Source organism: Idiotropiscis lumnitzeri, chromosome 11 (genome assembly GCF_059441095.1).
Source record: "Idiotropiscis lumnitzeri isolate Australia: NSW breed Sydney's pygmy pipehorse chromosome 11, RoL_Ilum_1.0, whole genome shotgun sequence".
Lineage (NCBI taxonomy): Eukaryota > Metazoa > Chordata > Actinopteri > Syngnathiformes > Syngnathidae > Idiotropiscis > Idiotropiscis lumnitzeri.
In genome coordinates this window covers 3,958,441-3,978,661 of record NC_142401.1, presented here as the reverse complement: position 1 = coordinate 3,978,661, position 20,221 = coordinate 3,958,441, and the positions used below count along the sequence as shown (strand labels likewise).

The following is a 20,221-nucleotide window of genomic DNA, read 5'->3' as shown; positions in this document are numbered from 1 at the left end:
GCAGCGTAACAGTGTTGCATGCCCCGAGCTGTGAGAGTGAGCAGGCGCCGCTGCCAAACTTTTTATCACGCGCCTCAACTTGTCCTGCTTGCTATTGAACTGCTGCCGTCACAGATGCGGCAAGCAGGCCGTATTTTGCTTAGCACCGCTGGAGAAGCTTTTCTGACTAGTTTCTTCCTTGTTCTCGTCTACGTTCCCAGCGAGCAGAACGGGAGGAACACCGGCCACGTACGCGTCGCAAGAGGATTCTTTTCACCCTCCGGTGAAGCTGGCGAGTCGAGGACACCTCGACGGTGACTGCGAGCCTGAGCTCAGGCAGACTCTGCTGTCCAACGGGCACGCCGTGAGAGCCTCGCCCGACCAGAGCGCCCCCCCTGACGAGAGCCTTCGATTAGCGGTGGACTCGCTGTAGCTGCATGGACCTTTTTTTTTTTTTTTTTTTTTTTAAGTTTTCTTTCTGTGCACTGGGAAATAAACTGCTACCTCATATCGAGGCCAAGCGCTCCCGAGCATCGTGGATCTTGGAGCGCCGAGGGAAGGGGGGGGGGATCCGGAGTTTGAAGGCGGAGCTTGTGTGGGTGGCGTCCCATCTGAGCGTATGTGCTGTACAAAGTTTAAAAACCTTCTTTTTGGGAGGTGACCAGTAAGAATTCTAGCTCCGAAAAATGTGACTTGCATTTGACTTGCAAATACAATGCAGTGAAAAAGTATTTGCCCTCTTCTCAAAGTAGAAGCAGTTTTTAAATGCTGATTTGATTTATTAAGAGGAAGAAAAAAAATTCAAAGCTCCCTGGCCCTGGGTGGAAAAAGTGCTTGCCCACTTGTTGACTCATGAATTTCATTTCATTTTCACTGACCGCACTCGAGCCTGATTACTTCCAAACCTGATCAATCAACAAACACCTAAATCGAACCTGTCTGACAAAATGAAGTCAGACAAAAGATATAAAAAAAGCTGCAACAAAATACCAAGAGTCAAGAGCAGATGATAAATAAAGTGACAGAGAATTTTAGGAAAAGAACATTATACGAACGGTCAAAAATGCTGGCGGTTGCGTGATGGTCTGGGGCTGCTATCGTACTTCAGGACCTGGACGGCTTACTGTGATCGATGTAACCATGAATTCTCTTCTTTACCAGCAAATCCTGAGCGAGAATGTTCACCTAACAGCTCATTTTCTTAAGCTCAAGTCAACTTCTAAAAACTAAAGTACAAATTGACGGTTTTGGAGTGGTCCTAGTTGAAGTACGGACTTGAATCCGATTAAAATGCTGTGCCATGACCCTAAAAAGAATATTTTAAACTTTACAAAACTATTCCAAAAAAAGTTGCAAATTCGTGTCGAGGGCAAATATGTTTTCACGCCACTGTAAATGTCGGGAACCATGTACAGTACGTGAACGTGCAGGGACATCAGACTGTACATAAGAGTTTTCTTCTATATCTTTTACAACAGAGTATTTGGATTTATGTGCATGGCAAAGGAGTGATAGTTTTATTTTTATTAAAAAGACAAAAAACAAACAAAAAGCCCTTTTCCAGCTTGTACCAACAGTCCGCTGTGGTGCCTTATTGCATGGTCAAAGAAAATGTGTAATAATAGCAAATGTGAGCTTTTATTGAGAGACACTGGTACACGATTGCAAACAAAACACTTGATTGCACTTGAATGTTTTCTTTTCTCTGAAGCGGTCCCACCTGTCGCAGCCAAATGATTATTACTACTTTCCTTATTTGTGGATGTTGTATGAAGGACACGCGTTTTTTTTTTTTTTGTGTGTGTCAATGATGTCAGTGTGCCTGATTGGCGGAGGACGTCCTGCCAACATAAGCGCTCGTTTGCTTCCCTTCATAGGCAGCCGGAATGCAGTTTATTCTTAAACAAGAAGCTTTGTGTCTTGACTTTAGGTCATCAGCGGCTCCAAAGGCTGACGTCATGGGAATGTCATTCGAAATGATGATCTGCCTTTAAAAAAAAAAAAAAAAAGAGTCGCAACTGTTGTATTGTTGTTACTGCTGTAAAGTGAATCCACAAGCAACAGCCGTGTTCTCAGCATCACTGCAGCTTTAAGGCAAATGCAAGTTGCACCCTTTTATCTGAACTGTGACCCCGATCGGGCTCAACAAAAGGACACGCACGGCCCTGGATGGCAGCAATAACCTGTTACCATCGCTGGTCGTGTAGCGGGTAAAAGGGACACAAACAACTAGAGGTATACTTTGACGTTAATTTATTAAAACACATTGAATGTCAGCGTTAAAATAAAAAAAAATGGTAACGTGTCTGCCATGGTATTGAAGTGTCGAATAAAATCCCATTTGGCTTTACGGACTGGATTCCTGCTCGTTTTTCGAAACAGAATCGAGGTGTGTTTTGTTTTGAGTCACACGGCCGGCAGCCGAGTTGGCGTTGAGCACAGATCACAGATCACATGTCCTGCTGGTTATAGAGGAGTCATCAATTCAAATGCAGCGTGCACGGCAGACATGGAACTAAAGACCTTGATCTTCAAAGCACACACACACACATGCATACCAAGCCGATTTTTCCCCATCAGGAATGTCTCCAAAGACAGCAGGCATTTTTGCCCTTATGCGGCCAGTTTAAAATATTCGCGATGAAGTCAGAGCTGACTGGGGGTCGCTCAACGTGCGTTTGCCTGGCGAGGATCGAAGCGCCCCAGACGGTGGCCTCTACCAATCACACGCCGACCATTGTTGTCCAACAACCTGGTGACAAGTAGGATGACAAACAATCGCACCTGCGTGGCATCTGTTTCACAGACACGCCCCCCCGCCCCCTCAACTGGATTTACCGCCAAAACTACTATAGTCTTCTTTGTCATCCAGTCTTGATTTCTAATAAATAAAAGTAGATGTAAAAAAAAAAATGCATGGCAAACAAAAGAACATACTGTTGTGTTGTGACCACAACAGCAAGAATAAAACAATGATTCACTGCATCATCATTTTTTCCACACCACCCAAATTACCAAAGCAAATGACTAACAAACTTTTGCAACACGTCAGTGGTTATGAAAATCATTTCATCATCGGTTTCGCAACCCTTATTGCGGCGAGGCTCATATTTTACAGTAAAATCTCACCGCGCATACATTTCACACAAAGTACACTGAAATACTTCAACTAAGTTTAACACAAAGTTGTTATTCTGTTGTACGAATGGCAACAAATAAATGAATTCGTTTTCAATAAATAATCACCTCGAGCCAATTAAGCGAAATTGCATAATTATCTGTGGCGCACCTTCGATGGTTGGGAAACACTGCCCGGGTTCATGAATTTAATAGCGGCTTTACTGTGAATGAATCAATCATCACTTCAAGAATTATAAATACATGCATAGTTACGGAAAGTACTGTACTCGTGTCTTTGGGCACAATACATTTGTTGTTTTAGCAAAGAAAATTAGGAGCATAAAAAAGGAGAACGCAGACTTACACTACGGATGAATCATTAATGAATATGAAAACAATTCATAGATGTTTGCATTTGGTTTTGTTTATTAGTTGGAGGAATGTGGAACAGGCCAATATGATTTTGGGGCTTGTCCAGCTGTAACGTTATCAACATTGACTCGCATGGGAAAAATGTGGGAATAAATAAGAATGCAACCTTATCCAGATTAGCTGCAAAAAGTAGCCATGGGAAAATGAAGCTTCAAATTTGCTTCATGAACCAGTTGTATTTTTTTTTTCTCTTGATGGCATTTTCTGATCAACATTGGGCGGCAATTTTAATGAAACCAGGAAATGTTTTGCTCTATCTGATGGTAATTTTACTATATAGTTCCTTGTGAGAAAAAAACAAGTGCTAAAACATAGACCAGCTGCACATGTGCATTCAAATGGTAGCAAAGGTCAAATTAAGTATACCGAGAAAAAATATACTCCCAAAAAGAGCCAAATCCAAATTGCCAAGCTTCTCATGTGAATGTACATTTGTCGTTTAAAAAAAAAAAAAAAAAAAGGAAGTCTTTCAGGAAGTGTCTTTCTTAACCACTGACTGGGCGTTACACATAATTCTTGCTGACATCAGTTCTTTGGAAGCGTTCAGCTGCTGCGTGACGTCCACCGACGGCTTCTTGCGCTCGCAGACGGGGACAGTCGCACTCGGTCTACGACAGCAAAGTCCGGCGGACTTTCTCGTAGGCTCCCAGGAAAATAAAACCACCCAGGCTGATGAAGGTCATCCTCGGTATGCTGCCCGCAAACAGCCTGCGGACAAAAGTCATTTTAGACTAACCAGTGGTACTATTAACCACAAATTGCTGCTCCGCGCAAAAATTGTGTGCGAATGAGTCAAAATGTAAAATAATGCGTCATTGGATGGACTCAGTGTGATTTATTACGGTATACATATATATTAGGGGTGTAACAAAAAAAAAACAAATTGAATTGGAAAATTGGTTTTCCTTATCCTCGCGATACATAAAATAAAGCCGACCGACCGAAATAAAGCATTGTAACATGTTCTTTTCCCCCAGAAAAATCTTGCTACCCAAATAATAATTTTGATTGACTGCTCAGCCACAGTTAATTTGATTATAAAGTTATTATAATTGAATAATAGTTGAGAATAATATTTCTAATTAATGACAAATTAATCAAATAAAACCAATTTAAATATACATATCTTTATAAATCCAGATAATTAATGCATCAAATATAACAGGAATCTTTTGATAATGTAAAATGCATGTTGGGCCAGATTCAAGATTGAAGCAGGCCGCATATGGCCCACAGGCCATACTTTACACACACCTCGTTTCGAATCTCAGTGTGTGTGTGTTTGCTGTTGTGGTTTGTTAACGCCGATCTCGAAGGATGCTCAAAGCACATCCCGGTTGCTCACAGCTGTTTTCGGGATTAGCCTTCAACCCGCCCTCCAGAAACTCATGAGCGCTGCGCTCCCCTTTCCTTGAAGTCTCTCCGTGCCGTTGCGATGGTCAGAGACAGATCCACACATGTCCTTCCACAACACACACACAGCTGACTTTAACTTTTAGGGGATTTCTCCTCCTCTGCCGTCTCCTTTCCTTGCTGTGTCATCCAACATCTCAACACGTGCTCCTCGCACTCTTTCGCCGACCGTTTGTCTTGTCTTCTGATTAGCGGCCAACGTTGTGAAAGAGACTCACACACAATCCTGACTAAAGGACGCTGTAGGAAATTAACAGTTGTCCACGTCTTTTGGTTACGCGGTGAAACGTTACTGGATACACATGACGTGTGTGGCAGGTTTTTGGAAGCTAGCCAATTGTAAGGACCAAAAAAAAGTCATGCTAGCAGCCCCAAATTCCATTCATAGGCATTAACAAATCACAACGATCGTAATAAAGGACTCATTTTGACAACTACATTGATGTCAGATTGAGTCGTTCCCATGATTCGTCGAAACCCGGGATCCTCGATCCTGTTCCTCGAGAGCCGCTGTCCTACCCCTTTTCCATCTTTCTCGGGTGCATCACATCTGATTCGAATCAGATTATCAGCAAGGTCTGCAGAAGCGAGATAACGATCTTGATCATTTGAATCAGGTGTGTTACAGCAAGGAGAGATGGAAAACAGGACTCTCGAGGAACAGGATTGAAGACCACTGCTCTACACGACAGTGCAAATATCCGCCGTCAAGGATTTGAAAAGATGGCAAATGATACCTGCGCATGGTGAATGTTTGAGCCAAACACATCCGCAAGGTTATAAAAGGAAATTACAGTCTGCAAGCAAAGCAAGCTCGAAAGGTATGTAAAAAAACGAAGAGCGGAATATTTCAAAGCCCTGCGTTGGCCCGTCTCAGCTCATTCTAAACTCTTGTTTTGTCTTATCTCATATTCCATTTTCCGCCCGTTACCGCGACCACCTGCGGACGTGACTCGTCAGAGCCGTTTTTCCTCGGCTCCCCCGCGCACCCTGATTCACTGTGACTTCACAATCTAACTCGCGGGCATTCCCCGACTGTGAGCCAAATCGTCTCCCTTGAGGAAAGAGTCTAAATATAATTTGATGGTTTGACCGAAGGAGGAGATTTTTGTAAAGAAGGTTGAAAGCTAACAGATGAAAGAAAACACGAGCGGTACTTCCGGTTTATTTATTATTCGAGGCTGAAAAATATTTTATTGAGAAAAATTCTCTTTGTCAAATCCATCTAGAATAGAATAGAATAGAAATCCCTTTATTGTCATTGTACTCAAGTGTGCAACGAGATTAGAGGGCTCCCCTCTCCAGTGCAATACAACAATAATACAGACAAATATATAAATTAGATAAATAAAGAAGACAGTGCAATGGAATTCAGTGCTGAATAGGGCATATAGAAACACATCACAATGCTGTTTTGCGAGGTTAGGGTGGTCTCGTGTGTGTGTGAGAGTTCAGTATGGAGATGGCTCTCGGAAAGAAACTGTTTCTCAGTCTATTGGTCCTTGATTTGATGCATCTGTAGCGCCTGCCAGAGGGCAACAGGTCGAACAGGTGTGAGTTTGGGTGGGTATTGTCATTGACGATGTTGAGAGCCCTTCTGAGGCACCGGGCGGTGTAGATGTCCGACAGTGGGGGGAGAGGGCAGCCAATAATCCTTTGCGCTGTTTTGACTGTCCTCTGGAGCCTCACTCTGTCCGCCTCAGTGCAGCCGCTGTACCAGGTGGAGACACAGTACGTCAGCAGGCTCTCGATGGACGAGTGGTAGAAGGCCAGCAGCAGCTTCCTGTCCAGGTTGAATTTCCTGAGGACTCTCAGGAAGTGCAGACGTTGGCGGACCTTCTTTACCACTGCTGTGGTGTTGTGACTCCAAGAAAGGTCATCGGAGATCTGTACTCCCAGGAACTTGAACGTGTGGACCCTCTCCACACACACGCCTTCAATGCAGAGGGGGGGCGGCAGCGTCTTGTTCCTCCTGAAGTCGACGACAATCTCCTTTGTTTTAGCAGAGTTAAGGTGCAGTCTGTTGTCCTTGCACCAAGCTGTCAGCCTCTTTACCTCCTCTCTGTAGGCTGTCTCGTCACCTTCCGAGATCAGACCGACCACTGTCGTGTCGTCAGCAAACTTGACGATGGTGTTGTTGCCGTGGGCCGGGCTGCAGTCGTAGGTGTAGAGGGCGTACAGGAGAGGGCTCAGCACGCATCCTTGGGGGGAACCGGTGCTCAGCATGAGGGTGGAGGACGTGTAGGGGCCGAGCAACACAGTCTGGGGTCTGTTGGTCAGAAAGTCCTTAATCCAGATGCGTGTGAGGGCAGGGAGGCCGAGAGTGTCCAGTTTGGCGACGAGGATGTCTGGGATGATCGTGTTGAATGCCGAGCTGTAGTCCACAAAGAGCATCCTTGCATAGCTCTGCTGTCGTTCCAGGTGGCCCAGCACAACATGCAGAGCAGTGTCGATGGCGTCCTCAGTGGATCTGTTAGCCCGGTATGCAAACTGGTAGGGGTCCAGAGTGGGAGGAAGGCAGTCCCTGATGTGCTGGAGAACCAGCCTCTCGAAGCACTTCATAATGACTGGTGTGAGAGCAACAGGACGGTAGTCATTCAGGTGGACGGCTGGTGACTTTTTGGGGACAGGAATAATGGTGGAAGTTTTCAAGCAGGAGGGGATGACTGCCTGAGCCAGGGAGCGGTTGAAGATCCTGCAGAGAACTTGTGACAGTTGGTGGGCACATGCTCTGAGGACCTTGCCTGGTATTCCGTCGGGTCCAGTAGCTTTCCTGGGGTTGACCGCCAGGAGCGCGCGCCTCACATCGTGTTCCTCTACGATGAGTGGGGGGGAGTTGGAGCTTGAAGTGCGGGGGTGTGACGGTTGGGGCGAGTCAAAGCGAGCGAAGAAGCAGTTAAGCTCCTCTGCCAGCGATGCACTCGGGTCTACAGAGGTCGTGCTGCTGCCACGGAAGTTGGTGATGCTCCGTAGACCCTGCCACACCTCCCGTGGCCTGTTACTGGCAAGGTGGGCCTCCAGCCTCCCCTTGTAGGTTGCCTTGGCTAGCTTGATGCCTTTGCTCAGGTCAGCACGAGCCACCCTGTACTGGGCTTTGTCGCCTGACCTGAAGGCAGCGTCACGGGCCTTGAGGAGAGAGCGAACCCTGCTGGACATCCAGGGCTTCGCATTTGGGAAGGTCCGTATAGTCTTATGTTGGGACACAGTTTCCATGCAGAACTTGATGTAGTCCAGTACACAATGCGTGTAGACATCAAGGTCCTGATGATCAAAGAGGTCCCAGTTTGTGTCATGAAAGCAGTCCTGTAATTCACTCATGGCGTCGTCACGCCAGGTTTTCACAGTCTTTGTGGTAGGCCTGAATCTGCGCCTGAGAGGGGTGTACGCAGGTGCGAGCTGCAAGGACAGGTGGTCTGACTGGCCGAGAGGGGCGAGTGGGAGGGCTCTGTATGCGTGCTTGATGTTCGAGTACACATGGTCGAGAGTGTTGTCTCCCCTCGTTGGGCACTTGACATGCTGGTGAAACTCTGGGAGTACAGTCTTTAAATTGGCCTTATTAAAGTCTCCCGCTACTACGTGAACGCCATCAGGGTGGGCCCGCTGATGTTTATTGATGACGCACGCGAGTAGCGAGAGCGCCGTGCTAGTGCTAGCGTCGGGAGGGATGTAAACAGCTGTGACAATCACTACCGTTAGCTCCCTCGGGAGAAAATAAGGCCGGCATTTAACGGACATGAACTCGATGTCGGGGGAAGAGTGCTTCTCGACGATCGTGCTATCGCCGCACCAGTTCTCATGCACGTAAACACAGAGCCCCCCGCCCCTCCTCTTACCGGTGTCCCTCGTCCGATCCGCGCGATGTAGCGAGCGCCCGGCCAGCTGGATGCTAGCGTCGGGGACGTCTGCGTGCAGCCAGGTTTCCGTGACGACGATCACACTGCTATCGCGCACATAGCGGTTTCCCAGGATTTGTAATCCCAGGTCGTCGATTTTGTGGACCACGGATCTGGCGTTGGTGAGGTGCAGACTCGGTAGTGGCTGCCTATGGGGCTGCCGTCGCAGCCGTTGCAAGACACCGGACCTGCAGCCTCGCTTCTGCTTCCTCTCTCTGCGTCGCCTGCGCCGCCTCCCGGCCCCGATGACCAGCCATGGTGAGCCGGGCAGCCTCGCCAGTTCGTTCGGAATTTTGCGATCATAGCAAAATTCCTCTGTGATGGTTATTTCGCATCGATATCCAATGTTCACGATGTCCTGGCGGGTATATCGATGTTGTGCCTCAGTTGATGCCAATAAGAGCAAGCAAACACTAATAAAAAGTAAAAAGGAGCACTGTGAGGGGGAGCTGTTAGCCGCTGCGTCCATGCGCGCCGCCATCTTGGAAATCCTATGATGGACTCTTAACGAATGTCAAGATGCTAATTGTCTCGGTCGCATGATGCTAATATCCGAACCACAAGCTAGCAAAACAAATCACGTATGTCGTAGCACAAGATGCGGCGAGCATCCCCAAACGTCACCCCGCCCCGTCGTCCGTCGTACAAAAAACACCCTCGGTGGCCGGTCTGCAAAAGCTATGGACTTGTATGACCCGGTTGCGGCAGTTGGGTACCAAACAATCGGCGAAGAATAAATAAATAAATGAAAAGAAATCCCATAAAATAAGATCACGACATGGTTGCATCACAGCCTTCGAATTAACCAATTTCCACCCCAACCGTTAGCGCCGTTTACTCATCCTCAGTCTCTTTAATTGTTTACAGAAAACTCGAGAGTACAACAAGCTTGTTAGTTTGGTTGCCGAGTACGCCGGCTGTGTCAAGCTGCTCCCTCCTCGCCTGAGGTCTCCGGGGGCATGCGGCGCACATGGAAGCACTTTGGAGCTTCACTACACTGCAATTGGGCCGATTAACATAATTGCCGCTTTAAAGCCCGAGCAATTTGTATCAGCCATGCCCGACGCAAACTTTTTGGCCCCGGCGGTACAACGGCACCCCCTTCAGACGATGACACACTCGCCATTGTCTCTTTTAACTCCGTTCTCATTCGCTTTCGTCTCACTTGATGTCTTTGTTTGAATCCTCGGTACGTCTCAAGACCCTTCCAATTGGCTTTTGTAATACCGTCATCAATAAGACACGTCCTAACACTCGGCAGAAAATATTTTAATACGTCTCAATTGTCAGCCGCGCTTGTATATTCTCCGTCTCCGTTTGTCGTAAAAGCTTCTAACATGAGATGAGAAAGTCAAAAAGGATCATTTCGAAAGGAGCGAGGATGTTTTGGACAGCTTTTGCACACTCACCCGGTAAGGCCTCGACTCTTCCACACGTCACAAAGCACCAGTGGGATGTTGCCGCTCGCCGTGGTCGAGCCAGCCTAGGTGAGACAAACGACAAAGGTGTGATGATGGCTGAAAAGCTCGGCTTCACTTCCTCGCTTCGCCGCGAGAGACGCTGTTTTCGTCTCCTCAGATGAGTTTTCTTCCTCCACCTCGCCTCCACGTGGGCAACCGCGGCAGCCAGGTGACAACGCCAACACGCGGCCAGACAACCATTCAGAATCCCAGTCGGCCATTTGCCAAGCCAAACACACACGCACACCTACAGTCTAGTGCTTCTTATTTACACAATACGGCTTAGCCGGCTGGTGAGTTTTGGATCCATCGCGGGAGGGTGGCGGAGACCCGCACGACGGGGTCGGTGAGGGTGAAGTCAGCACACATGGCAGAGAGACAGAAAGTCAGCGTGTGTGTGGCTCACTGAGCATGAAAGAAACAGCGGGAAACGTCTGCTGCCAATCCTGACAAGCAGATTTGCTTGAATGAAAGGTAGATTTCCACATTTTATCCACGTGAGAGGGTAACAAAATGAATGACTCTTGCTGCAGTAGCAGCACGTTGTACCGTGTGTGTGGCAGGAGTTCTCGGCGGAATTCAAACATTCATCTGTGTTTGAAAACGTGAAGAACCTGCTCTTGGCCTTTTCTCTACTTTCCTACTTGCATCGCGACTTGACCTCGGCGTAAAGCAGTACGGGAATTATGTGTTTTGCCGTTTATTTTGAGCACCATATTCACACACGCAATTTCACGGCATCATTTTGGTGGCTCACACTTATCTATTTTTCGAACAATAAGGTGCAGTCTCAATGAACATGTCTATTTTGGGGAAATTTCCATATATAAGGCACAACGGGTCATAAGACACATTTAGGGAAACAAACCAGCAAATAAGCCAAACTTCATTTTACTTCATTTGACATCCATACAATAAGGCATGCCAGATTATAAGGCGCAGTTTCAATGAAGAGGTCTCTTTTAGGGAAATTTCCATATAAGGGGCGCACCGGGTTATAAGGTGTATTTCTGCATCGTAAGGGAAACAAACCAGTACAACATATAAAGCAAACTTCAATATACTCCCATTCAACATTCATACATAAGGCGCACCAGATTCTAAGACTCATTGTCGATTTTTGAGAATTTTAATGATTGTAGTCCGAAAAATACGTACGACAACAGTGTTTTCATGATTTTAAATGCAAACTTGGAAAGAAAAAATATCTCAATGGGAGAACAGTGAGTTGTGCAAAAAGCACTGAAACAATGAACAGTTGGACATTCAAAAGTTTACTGAACATTTTAACAGTCTTTGAGCATTTCAGTTTCCTAAATAAATCCCCTAAAAAGCAGCTGCATGGCTCATGTATCGGTGTGTTGATATTACACATCACACACAATGTTATAAAGTGTGACTTTTAATATGCTGGATTGGTGACAGCAAAAAAGTGTATGTGTGTGTGTGTGTGTGTGTGTGTGAGGCAGCACAATCTGCTCTAAAACACGACTAACAAATCCGAACTGATGATGTGCACACGCCAAATTGCTGTTCTGACGTGAAATCACAGCTGCTGCTTTTCACATGCTGTTTACAGAACAATCCATACCGATCCACTTCCAGTAAATCATTTTCGGAAAGAAATCAAGACTTTGTTGCGTTGATTCCGGCATCTTGCGAGCTACATCTGGGGGTGGAGGGCCTGGAACACCATGTTTGATACAAGAAGCATCTGCAAATGTGTGTGTGTGTGTGTGTGTGCGCGCGTGGGCTGAATATAGTCTGAACACACTACCTTAAATACACACAAGAAGCAGGGACTGTAGCCAGACAGTCGGAGGAAGCCAAGGACCAAAGAGGAGGAGAAAAACCCGAAAGAGGGGGCTGAGAGAGGGAAGCTACTAGTCAAAGTGTGTGCGTGCGGCCGTCCGGGCTGAGAGGATGTCCTGCGAGGAGTTAACGCGTGGAACCTTCTGGTTCACCTCTCAGAGACAAGCGGCCTTGAGATGGAAACTCTTCTGACGCCGTCCTCTCCTCTAACAAAAACCATGCACGCACAAACACGTCTTCCGAGCACTGTCCACAGTCCAGATGGGATGACAGATGTGCGTGTGTGTTTCTTCAATGTCCTGGTTCTACCTCATTCACTTCACAGCCTGCGAGGCATCACCTGACAGGATTGTTTAAAAACGGCCCAACGGCCTCTGCGTGTTTGTGTGTGTGAGCGAGAGAGCTTTGCATACCTTTGCGAGCATAATCCTCGTCTTTGCCACATCAAGCGGAGTGGTTACAAGTGCTGCCACCGCACCTACAGCGATACAAAAATATTACTGGAGAGCCAGATTAAAGGCGCAGTGTTCCCTGCAAAGCAAGCGTAGAAGAATCCATACGCGCTGCCACGGTTACTGTCATATATTAAAGCGGCCGTAAACGGTGAAGCGTCGTCATGGAGTTGTTCAGGTGATAATATGATCCATCTGGGAGCTCCTCTATTAGGCTACAAAAAACACCAACTGACTCATTCGTCCCTTGAGAAACACACGCTGACACATAATCAGGTGATGACCTGAGATGTCTGTGTGTGTGTGTGTAGTAGTCGACTAGTGATGTGAAGGTGGTGCGGCGCAGGTTGATTATGATTAAATTTTCACATATCCTTCTTGATGCAACCCTATCTATCAACGTTTTTGTTGGTTTCTCCTTTGCTCTATTATGGCGCCGCTGGAGAATAGGATGTGGTGGCACATATTCTGCCCTCTGCAGGTGGACTGTATTTTTTTTACCCCTGACACTCCCTCACCTCACCTCCACATGTGTACTAATGATTGCTGTTTTTGTTTTTGCAAAATCCAGACGGTGCTCCTTTTTCCTCCCCCTCCCTTAGGTTTTTTTCTTTTTATCTGTGAAAACGGGGCGCCGTAAAAGGCGACTCAAGGGACTCCCGTTCTGTAGCCCCCAGTTGGTCATGTTTTTTTTTTTGTTTTATTTCTCTTGGACAGGTTGTCTGTTCCGTTAAATGGATTACATTTCAATATAAAAATGCAGTCTGCTTCTTGCAATCTTAGGAGTGTTCCAGATTTGGGCTGGAACGGGGAAATAAAAAGGTGAACATGAGAGCCAAATCTGCTCGTGGTGTAACTCTGTCTCGTTCTCTGGTGGTTCAAGCGGGGTCAGTACTCGGCGCTATTGGCGATCGTTAAACACGCCTGTGTGAGCATTTCCAAAGTGAAAGCGAGTGAAGTTCAATGCGAGGGGAGAGGCACTTAAAACTGGAGGATCCCTCGTGGAAATGGAAATTTTGTTAAAAGATGATACCTTGATACCTACTCGTGATACATTTTAAGAATGACAATCAGCTTGCTCTCACATGAACAGAATAGCCAGGTAGAATTCCTACAAAAACGGAGCGCGGTAATTTGGGTGTCACGGGAAAAAGCTTTTCATTGTCTGCAGATGCTTTTGGCAATGTTTGGTCGCTATGAATCACGTTCCGTTAAGGTTGTACCTCGGGATTTTCATACTCATATTTACCGAAATTCCTCACATGACTCCTGCTTTAGTGCTTTGGCACCTCGTTGCGTTTTTCAACTAAATTGTAATGAGAAGCTTGTCATTTTGTCACAATTCCTATTCCTTTGTTCATCTTGTTTTTAAAGCGTCCGACTATAGTCTGTCTTTCAGAAAACACTTCAGGCCCCAGTGCTCAGGAGGTCGCACAGCTGCAGGGACCCATTTACCGGAACCGGCTCGTCTCATCTCCCCTGATACTCATCCAGCCTGAGACAGGACCATAAAGTCTGATGTGCTATGCTGCTCATTGGCTGACATTTTCCCCCTCCTGACAACAATGCAAATTCACCGTCGTGCTGATTTCCAATGTAATGCTGTTCGGTCTGGAATTGTTTTCTCGTATTCTCCCTCCATTTGACACCCCGCCGACCTCGTCGGCGGATTTGCTGCGCGAGTGAGGGGTGAGCTTTAGCAGCAGCATGGAACCCACAAGCCTCGTCTACGTTGTCCTCGAGGCCACCTTTTCACCTATCCAACCGTCCCTCCCCCTTCCACCTTTTTCCCCAAAGCGGCACCCATAATCCTCTGCACCTGCAAAAGCTCCGCACAGTGCAGCCTGCCAAGAGTGGAGCGTGTGACCTCGTCTCTGTGACCACTGAGTCTGCAAGAGAGAGCAAAGTAGAGCGACAATAAGAGTTCATCTGTTGCATGTTGTCGCCTCCTTTTTCACACGCGGCCATTACAAAGACCATGTGGTCCGCAAGTGTGCGCAACTCAAACGAGGTAACCGCGAGTCGGACTGCGTTCAAGTTAAGGATGTGTTGCGCATTGCGTCGGGTGGCAGCGTAAACACAATCGCTTCCCTCCCCACACATCAAAAGGCCTCATGCTGGCGCAGCCTCACTTGGGTTCAAGAATAAATTAGAGGGTCAAACCTGGGAAAACAAACTCTTTTATCTTTGAACCCTTGTCTAAGGGTCAGACAACCCGCTCGAAAACGGATCGTGTGCAAATCACCTACTGGATCCGTTTGCAGGTTTCTAGTTCAGCAAACGCCCCTGTTCATGGTTCAGTTTTTGCAGAATCACCTAATCGGGCAGGCCCATTCAACAAGCCTTGTCGGCCAATGTTTGCAATGGCCTTTGGCGGAGTCATAAATTAGGCGAGTTAATACTCGCTGCGCACATTGGGCAACGAGAGCGCCACTGCCAACTACTGGAGTGAATGTGTAATTACACTTTATTGTAGTACGGCGGAAAAAAAGCATGTTCAGCATCGCACCACCACCACCCCGCCCCCCCAGGGGAGGCTCGCCCCACTATTTAAGAAGCACTGCTCTAGTCTGTCTTTCAGAAACCACTTCAGGCCCGAGAGCGCAGTCGGTCGCACGGCTGAAGGGACAGATTCCCGGAAGCGGCTTCTCTCATCGCCGCTCAGACAAGACAGGATCATAAAATGTGATCTGGTATGCTGTTCATGGGCTGGCATTTTCCCTCCTGACATAAAATGCAAAATTACTGCAGTGCAGATTTCAAATTTAATGCTACTCAGCCTGGAATTGCTTTCATGCATTTTCCTCTTCATTTGTTTCACCGCCAACCTCTTGAGCAGATTTGCCATGTGAGTGAGGGTGAGCTTTAGCGGCAGACCTTTACCTCGGTGGAAATGAAGTATTATTTCCTGTTTCCTGCTAAGAACCAGCTGGTCCACCATAAGCAGCACAGAACATAAACGGACGACTCATTACTCATTTCCACAATTAGATCACTTTTAACTCATTCACTGCCATTGACGGATATTGACGTCAAAAAGGACTTTCATTTGACGTGGGCTGAACAGTGAATGAGTTAAGAATCTCTTCATCTCTTTTTTTGAGCGAAATTTTCAGAGGCTGATGTTTAATGTCAAAGAGCAGTGGTTTACAGACTCAATGTCAGCAAAAATAGAGTTGATAAGTTCAAAGGTCTTTGAGGATGAAATAGAAATATAATAGGAGAATTAGGAGAGTCGTCGTCCAGATGCGCCCAGAAAGAGACGGCCTTTGACTGAGGGACAAAGGCACACTTGTGGCTACCGAAATCAAACTGTCAGAAATCAAGACGCGCATTTACACGCACAGACGGATGTGCCGGGTATCGTGCATATTAGCTGAGCCATTAGCTCCGAACTTTGATGGAATGTTTGACGGTCCGCCTCTCGTGCCCCTTGAGACATGATGTCACCCCGACAAAACGCCGGCTTTTCAAAGAGAAACGGCTTTTAATGTGTCCGGAGCCATCCAATTAAAAAGGGAGAGGGGCCGAGACATGGGTGAGAGAACACATTAAAGAACAGAATTAAAGAAAAAAAAAAACACTACACTTGATTTGATGCATTGACATGAATTGTGAGCCACGATAATGGCGAGAGAAGAAGCCATTAAAGCCGGACAGAACAATCCATCTTTTCGCCGCCACTAAGGTTTACTCCGCCGTAAATACGTCAAATTTAACGTCACGATCGTGCATTAATCACCGGTGCATCATTGCAGGAAATGAATGATCCTGAGAAATATTGCATTTGATGATAATGAAGTTCGAGAGAAACACGCAAAGCAAGGATGTAATACGTACCTTTAAATATTCCCAAAGTGGAAACTGCACCAGAGAGAACGGAATCTGAAAAACACAACGTTGGAAATCTTTACCATCTGCGCTAGTATTCAAAAATCCAAGCGGTTCATCGTTTTCACGTGCAAATGTGCAGCTGCCCGCGCTCTTCCCTCCACAGTCTCCGTTGCTTTGCCCTTGAAGCGTGTTTGCCTGCCCCGCTTTTTTTTTTCATTAACAAATGAGACGGCCAACGTCAAATGAAGGATGGGAAGAGGCCAAATTGATGTCTGGAGTTTGAGTAGTGACACAGGAAACAGCTAATCGGCGCATTCGGGGAACTTGTCTATCATCGGCGCTGCTAAAGCAAATGGGAAAATCCTACGTGAACAAAGAGCAGCATGTCGTCTCACACACACAAAAAAATCGATTATAAAAAAACAAAACAAAAAGAATGATTTAAATCCATTAACTACCATTGACGGTTAAAGACGTCAAAGATCCATTTTTTTAAACTCGGTACAACAAGGCTATCATTGAAGCATCTGCGCCTGTCGTCCCAATCCGTTTCAACTGCACAAGTGCGTTTACGCCATTTAATGAGCGAGTTGACCTCATATAAACAGTCCATCGGGTTATAGTCAAACTCAAAAAGTCGACATCTGCTCTCAGAGCGCAGAGAGAGAGAGAGAGAGAAAAATTGCCAAGAGCTTTGCAAATCATTTCCAACTAATTGGAGCTTTTATTTGTAGTTGACAAAGTTTGGAGCTGAATTGTGGTTTTGCAGGCGTTGCGTTGTCATTAGTTACTCCTAATAGGGCTGTTTCGCTACGACGCTCGCGAGGAGAGTCAGACTGAAGCAAGTTCAGGGGCAGGTCAGTGAGAGTTTAGTGAGTTTAGTGAGCGCAACAAGAATGTCCTCACTTTAATCAGTAAAACAAATGTCTGTCGAGAGGAATCGTTATTGCCTTCGGTTTTCGAGAGTTACGCGTTGTCTTCAGTCGTTAGCGGCTCAGATGTGGTTTGGTATTGGTCCATTCCGCTAAAACTGCCTCATTCATTTCCATCAACTTAGAAGTGTCGGCCATCATTGGGTATTTGTTACACAAATGAATATTATTAATTAATACCTAAGCAGGTGTGTGCTTTTTTTTCTTAAATTACGGCATGTAAGATTCCTACGTTTTCGGTGGATCAAGTGAGGCTGTCTTTGCAACTCTGTCCTCTCCAGGCAGAATTCAGTCCCTCCTTGGAGAGGATCTGCAACCTTATTAGATGTATTTCTGTTGGTGTTCGGCCAGCACAATATGAGGAATGAGCGCTCCCCCATTTTCCAACTTTCAGCAGATGAGAGTAATCTTTGTAAAAGAATAAAAGTGCACCTGTCTTTTATTACCCCCAAAAAGACTTTTGCAACATTCCAAGCCAAGGAGACAAAAAAAAGCGGAGTGGAAAGTGAAACTGTCGCAAGGAGACACAAAAAGTGGAATTCAAATGTCATATTATGAAATAAGATTATGAAAGAAACGGTTTTGCAACGTCGCACGCGAGGCACAATTAGCATTGTCATCAAAACACTTTGAAAAGCAAAACTGAGATTCGATCGACAGTAGAAAAAGAACCACAGAGACCGTCTCCCTCCCCCCCCAAAAAAAACTTCATTCCTGACACGTGTGACGAGAAAGAGGACATTAAATTTGAAGCTAACCTAAAATTGACACAGCTAGCATGTTTATGTGCAAATTAGTGCGCGGATCAAGTCCACTTATTACAGAAGTCTGACGAGAACTGGTTTAAAGAGGAGAACATCCAAAATTGGAAACGCTGAATAGCAGGCAAAAAAAAAAGCTCCATAAAATGAGTAATTTATTTAGATATTATTTGTTGATAATAATAAATAATAAATAATAAATAATAAATAATAAATAATAAATAATAAATAATCAATAATAATAAATTAATAACATAATTAAGAATACAAATACAAAAATGGACAGATGGTTCTGCGGTCGATTTGTGCAGAGTCATCACTTTGTGTTGATACTGCCATCACTCTTAAGGAGCTTTTTTTTTTTTCGATGAAATCAATCACGCAAATTTGGAAGGTGGAAGTTGAAAATGCCGCGGGCGGTGTACTCATTTTAAATGAATGTGTGTTGTTTCCAATAAGGTTTGAACAACGATTGTGCGCCAGCGGTCCTTTATTCCCACTTCAAACGTTGCTTTGCGATGGATTTTAGTTTTTGACGTCGCTCAGTTAGCCACGAAAATCCGAAGAGTGTTTGTAATATGCTACGAGAAACAACTGATTTTTCCTCAGACCTCAACGACCGACCTAAGTCTTCTTGTGTTTGCCAGTGAGATTCTTTCTTTGACAAAAAAAAAAGCTAATATTTTACAGTTTGAAGATCAGACAACACTGAACCGCAACAGACGGCTAAAATACCGGACTGGGTCCAAATCCTAAATCGTCGCTTGGCACGAACTACAAAAAAACGAGATAATCTGGAAAAGTAGAGCAATTACAAAGAGCGGCGTATATTCTGGCAAAAATCCTGTCAAAATACGGTGCTGCATCTTGGCGACATAGTGGGAACTTTAGTTCCAGGAGCTCAGCGGCATCTGCTCCCAAAGCTCTCAAACATCTGTGTTATCCGGCTGGCCTGCAGGGAGAGGATTCCACGGCTGGGAAAGAGAAAAAAAAAAATACGACTCCCCCTCAAAGCTGCCATGCTGCAAACGGGTATCTTACACTTTGTCATGCTAATATTATTGCACTTCATCGTATTCCACCAGCGGCCGTGCATTTCAAACGTAGGCCTTCAGTGAAGTCCTACTGGATTAAATCCCCCTCATATTGCCATCATTTATGACACGACGGCATGACAAATAATGAACAGAAACACACTTTCACAGTATTGAGTGAGTGTTGAATGACCTAGCTTCTCTTGAAATGTCCGTCTTGAAAATGGCCTCGCAAGTGTATCTGCAATTAAATCCACACTTTTGCCTCCTTCGGCCATTGTGGTTGAAAAAAGCAGTAATATATTTTAGATTCTCGAAAGGTCGCCAGTTACAACTTTGGGGTATGTTGATTCCCTGCCCCCTCACGAGTGAGTATCCAATCACAAGACGCGTTCATCACCTTCAACGTGAGGCCGGCAAGAAGGCTCACTGTAACCAACTCGTGATCTGATTGGCTATCGCAACTGTCTATTAATTGTAAAAGCCCCCTTGAGACACAAAACAATTTTATCTGATGGCCTCGGACAAATAGTGCGTGCTCCTGGTATTGTGAAATCTGCCTGGCAACACGAGCTATCTGAATTCTCATTGGATAAAAACTCTCACCTAAAAATACAACACTAGAATATAATATGACAATGTGAAGAATATTATCATTTTTTTTCTTCATTATGTTAGGACAGCAGAGAAGGCCTTGAGCGCCCCACCACTGTTTTCCACCTGATGCACGTATGTCGGAGATGAAGCCTTCTACATGCTTGCAGAGACATTCTGCGGCTGATGGAATGTGACAGTGCCACTTGTCCTCACTGTCGGGTTCTATATCATATTCATCAGGAGATGTGGGCTGCGTCACTCAGCTGACACGACAGCAGGTTGTTGTGTTTGCGTGTACAAAGAATAGTTGCCAACTGTATTAGCGGGGACTTTATTAGTATTCCGCGAGGCTTCGACCTGTCACAGCTCCTTAAGCACTCAGCCGAGGGCAGAAAAACACATGTCAAAATATATTCCGCGTGAGCCTGATTGGAGGACAAGCCAGTTGGCTGCAATTTGACAAACGACTTTTAATAGGTCATACTGCAGCTTGTGCATACTG

General features: G+C 45.8%; 2 protein-coding genes across 2 annotated transcripts in view; one reads left to right on the top strand and one right to left on the bottom strand.

Annotated features, from left to right (window-relative positions):
- The window catches only part of lrig1 (leucine-rich repeats and immunoglobulin-like domains 1), a 29,822-nt gene extending 27,493 nt beyond the window's left edge, over positions 1-2,329 (top strand). The window contains exon 18 of the mRNA XM_088308660.1: positions 201-2,329. Within this exon, the coding sequence (XP_088164786.1) occupies positions 201-412 (212 nt within the window). The 3' untranslated portion in view covers positions 413-2,329. The remainder of the gene's footprint in view (positions 1-200) is intronic.
- A 1,174-nt stretch (positions 2,330-3,503) lies between these two features.
- The window catches only part of slc25a26 (solute carrier family 25 member 26), a 34,282-nt gene continuing 17,564 nt past the window's right edge, over positions 3,504-20,221 (bottom strand). Inside the window, exons 6-10 of the mRNA XM_088308662.1 lie at positions 16,402-16,446; positions 14,381-14,450; positions 12,523-12,587; positions 10,247-10,320; positions 3,504-4,239 (exon numbers count right to left, since the gene is read on the bottom strand). Of these exons, the coding sequence (XP_088164788.1) occupies positions 4,140-4,239; positions 10,247-10,320; positions 12,523-12,587; positions 14,381-14,450; positions 16,402-16,446 (354 nt within the window). The 3' untranslated portion in view covers positions 3,504-4,139. The remainder of the gene's footprint in view (positions 4,240-10,246; positions 10,321-12,522; positions 12,588-14,380; positions 14,451-16,401; positions 16,447-20,221) is intronic.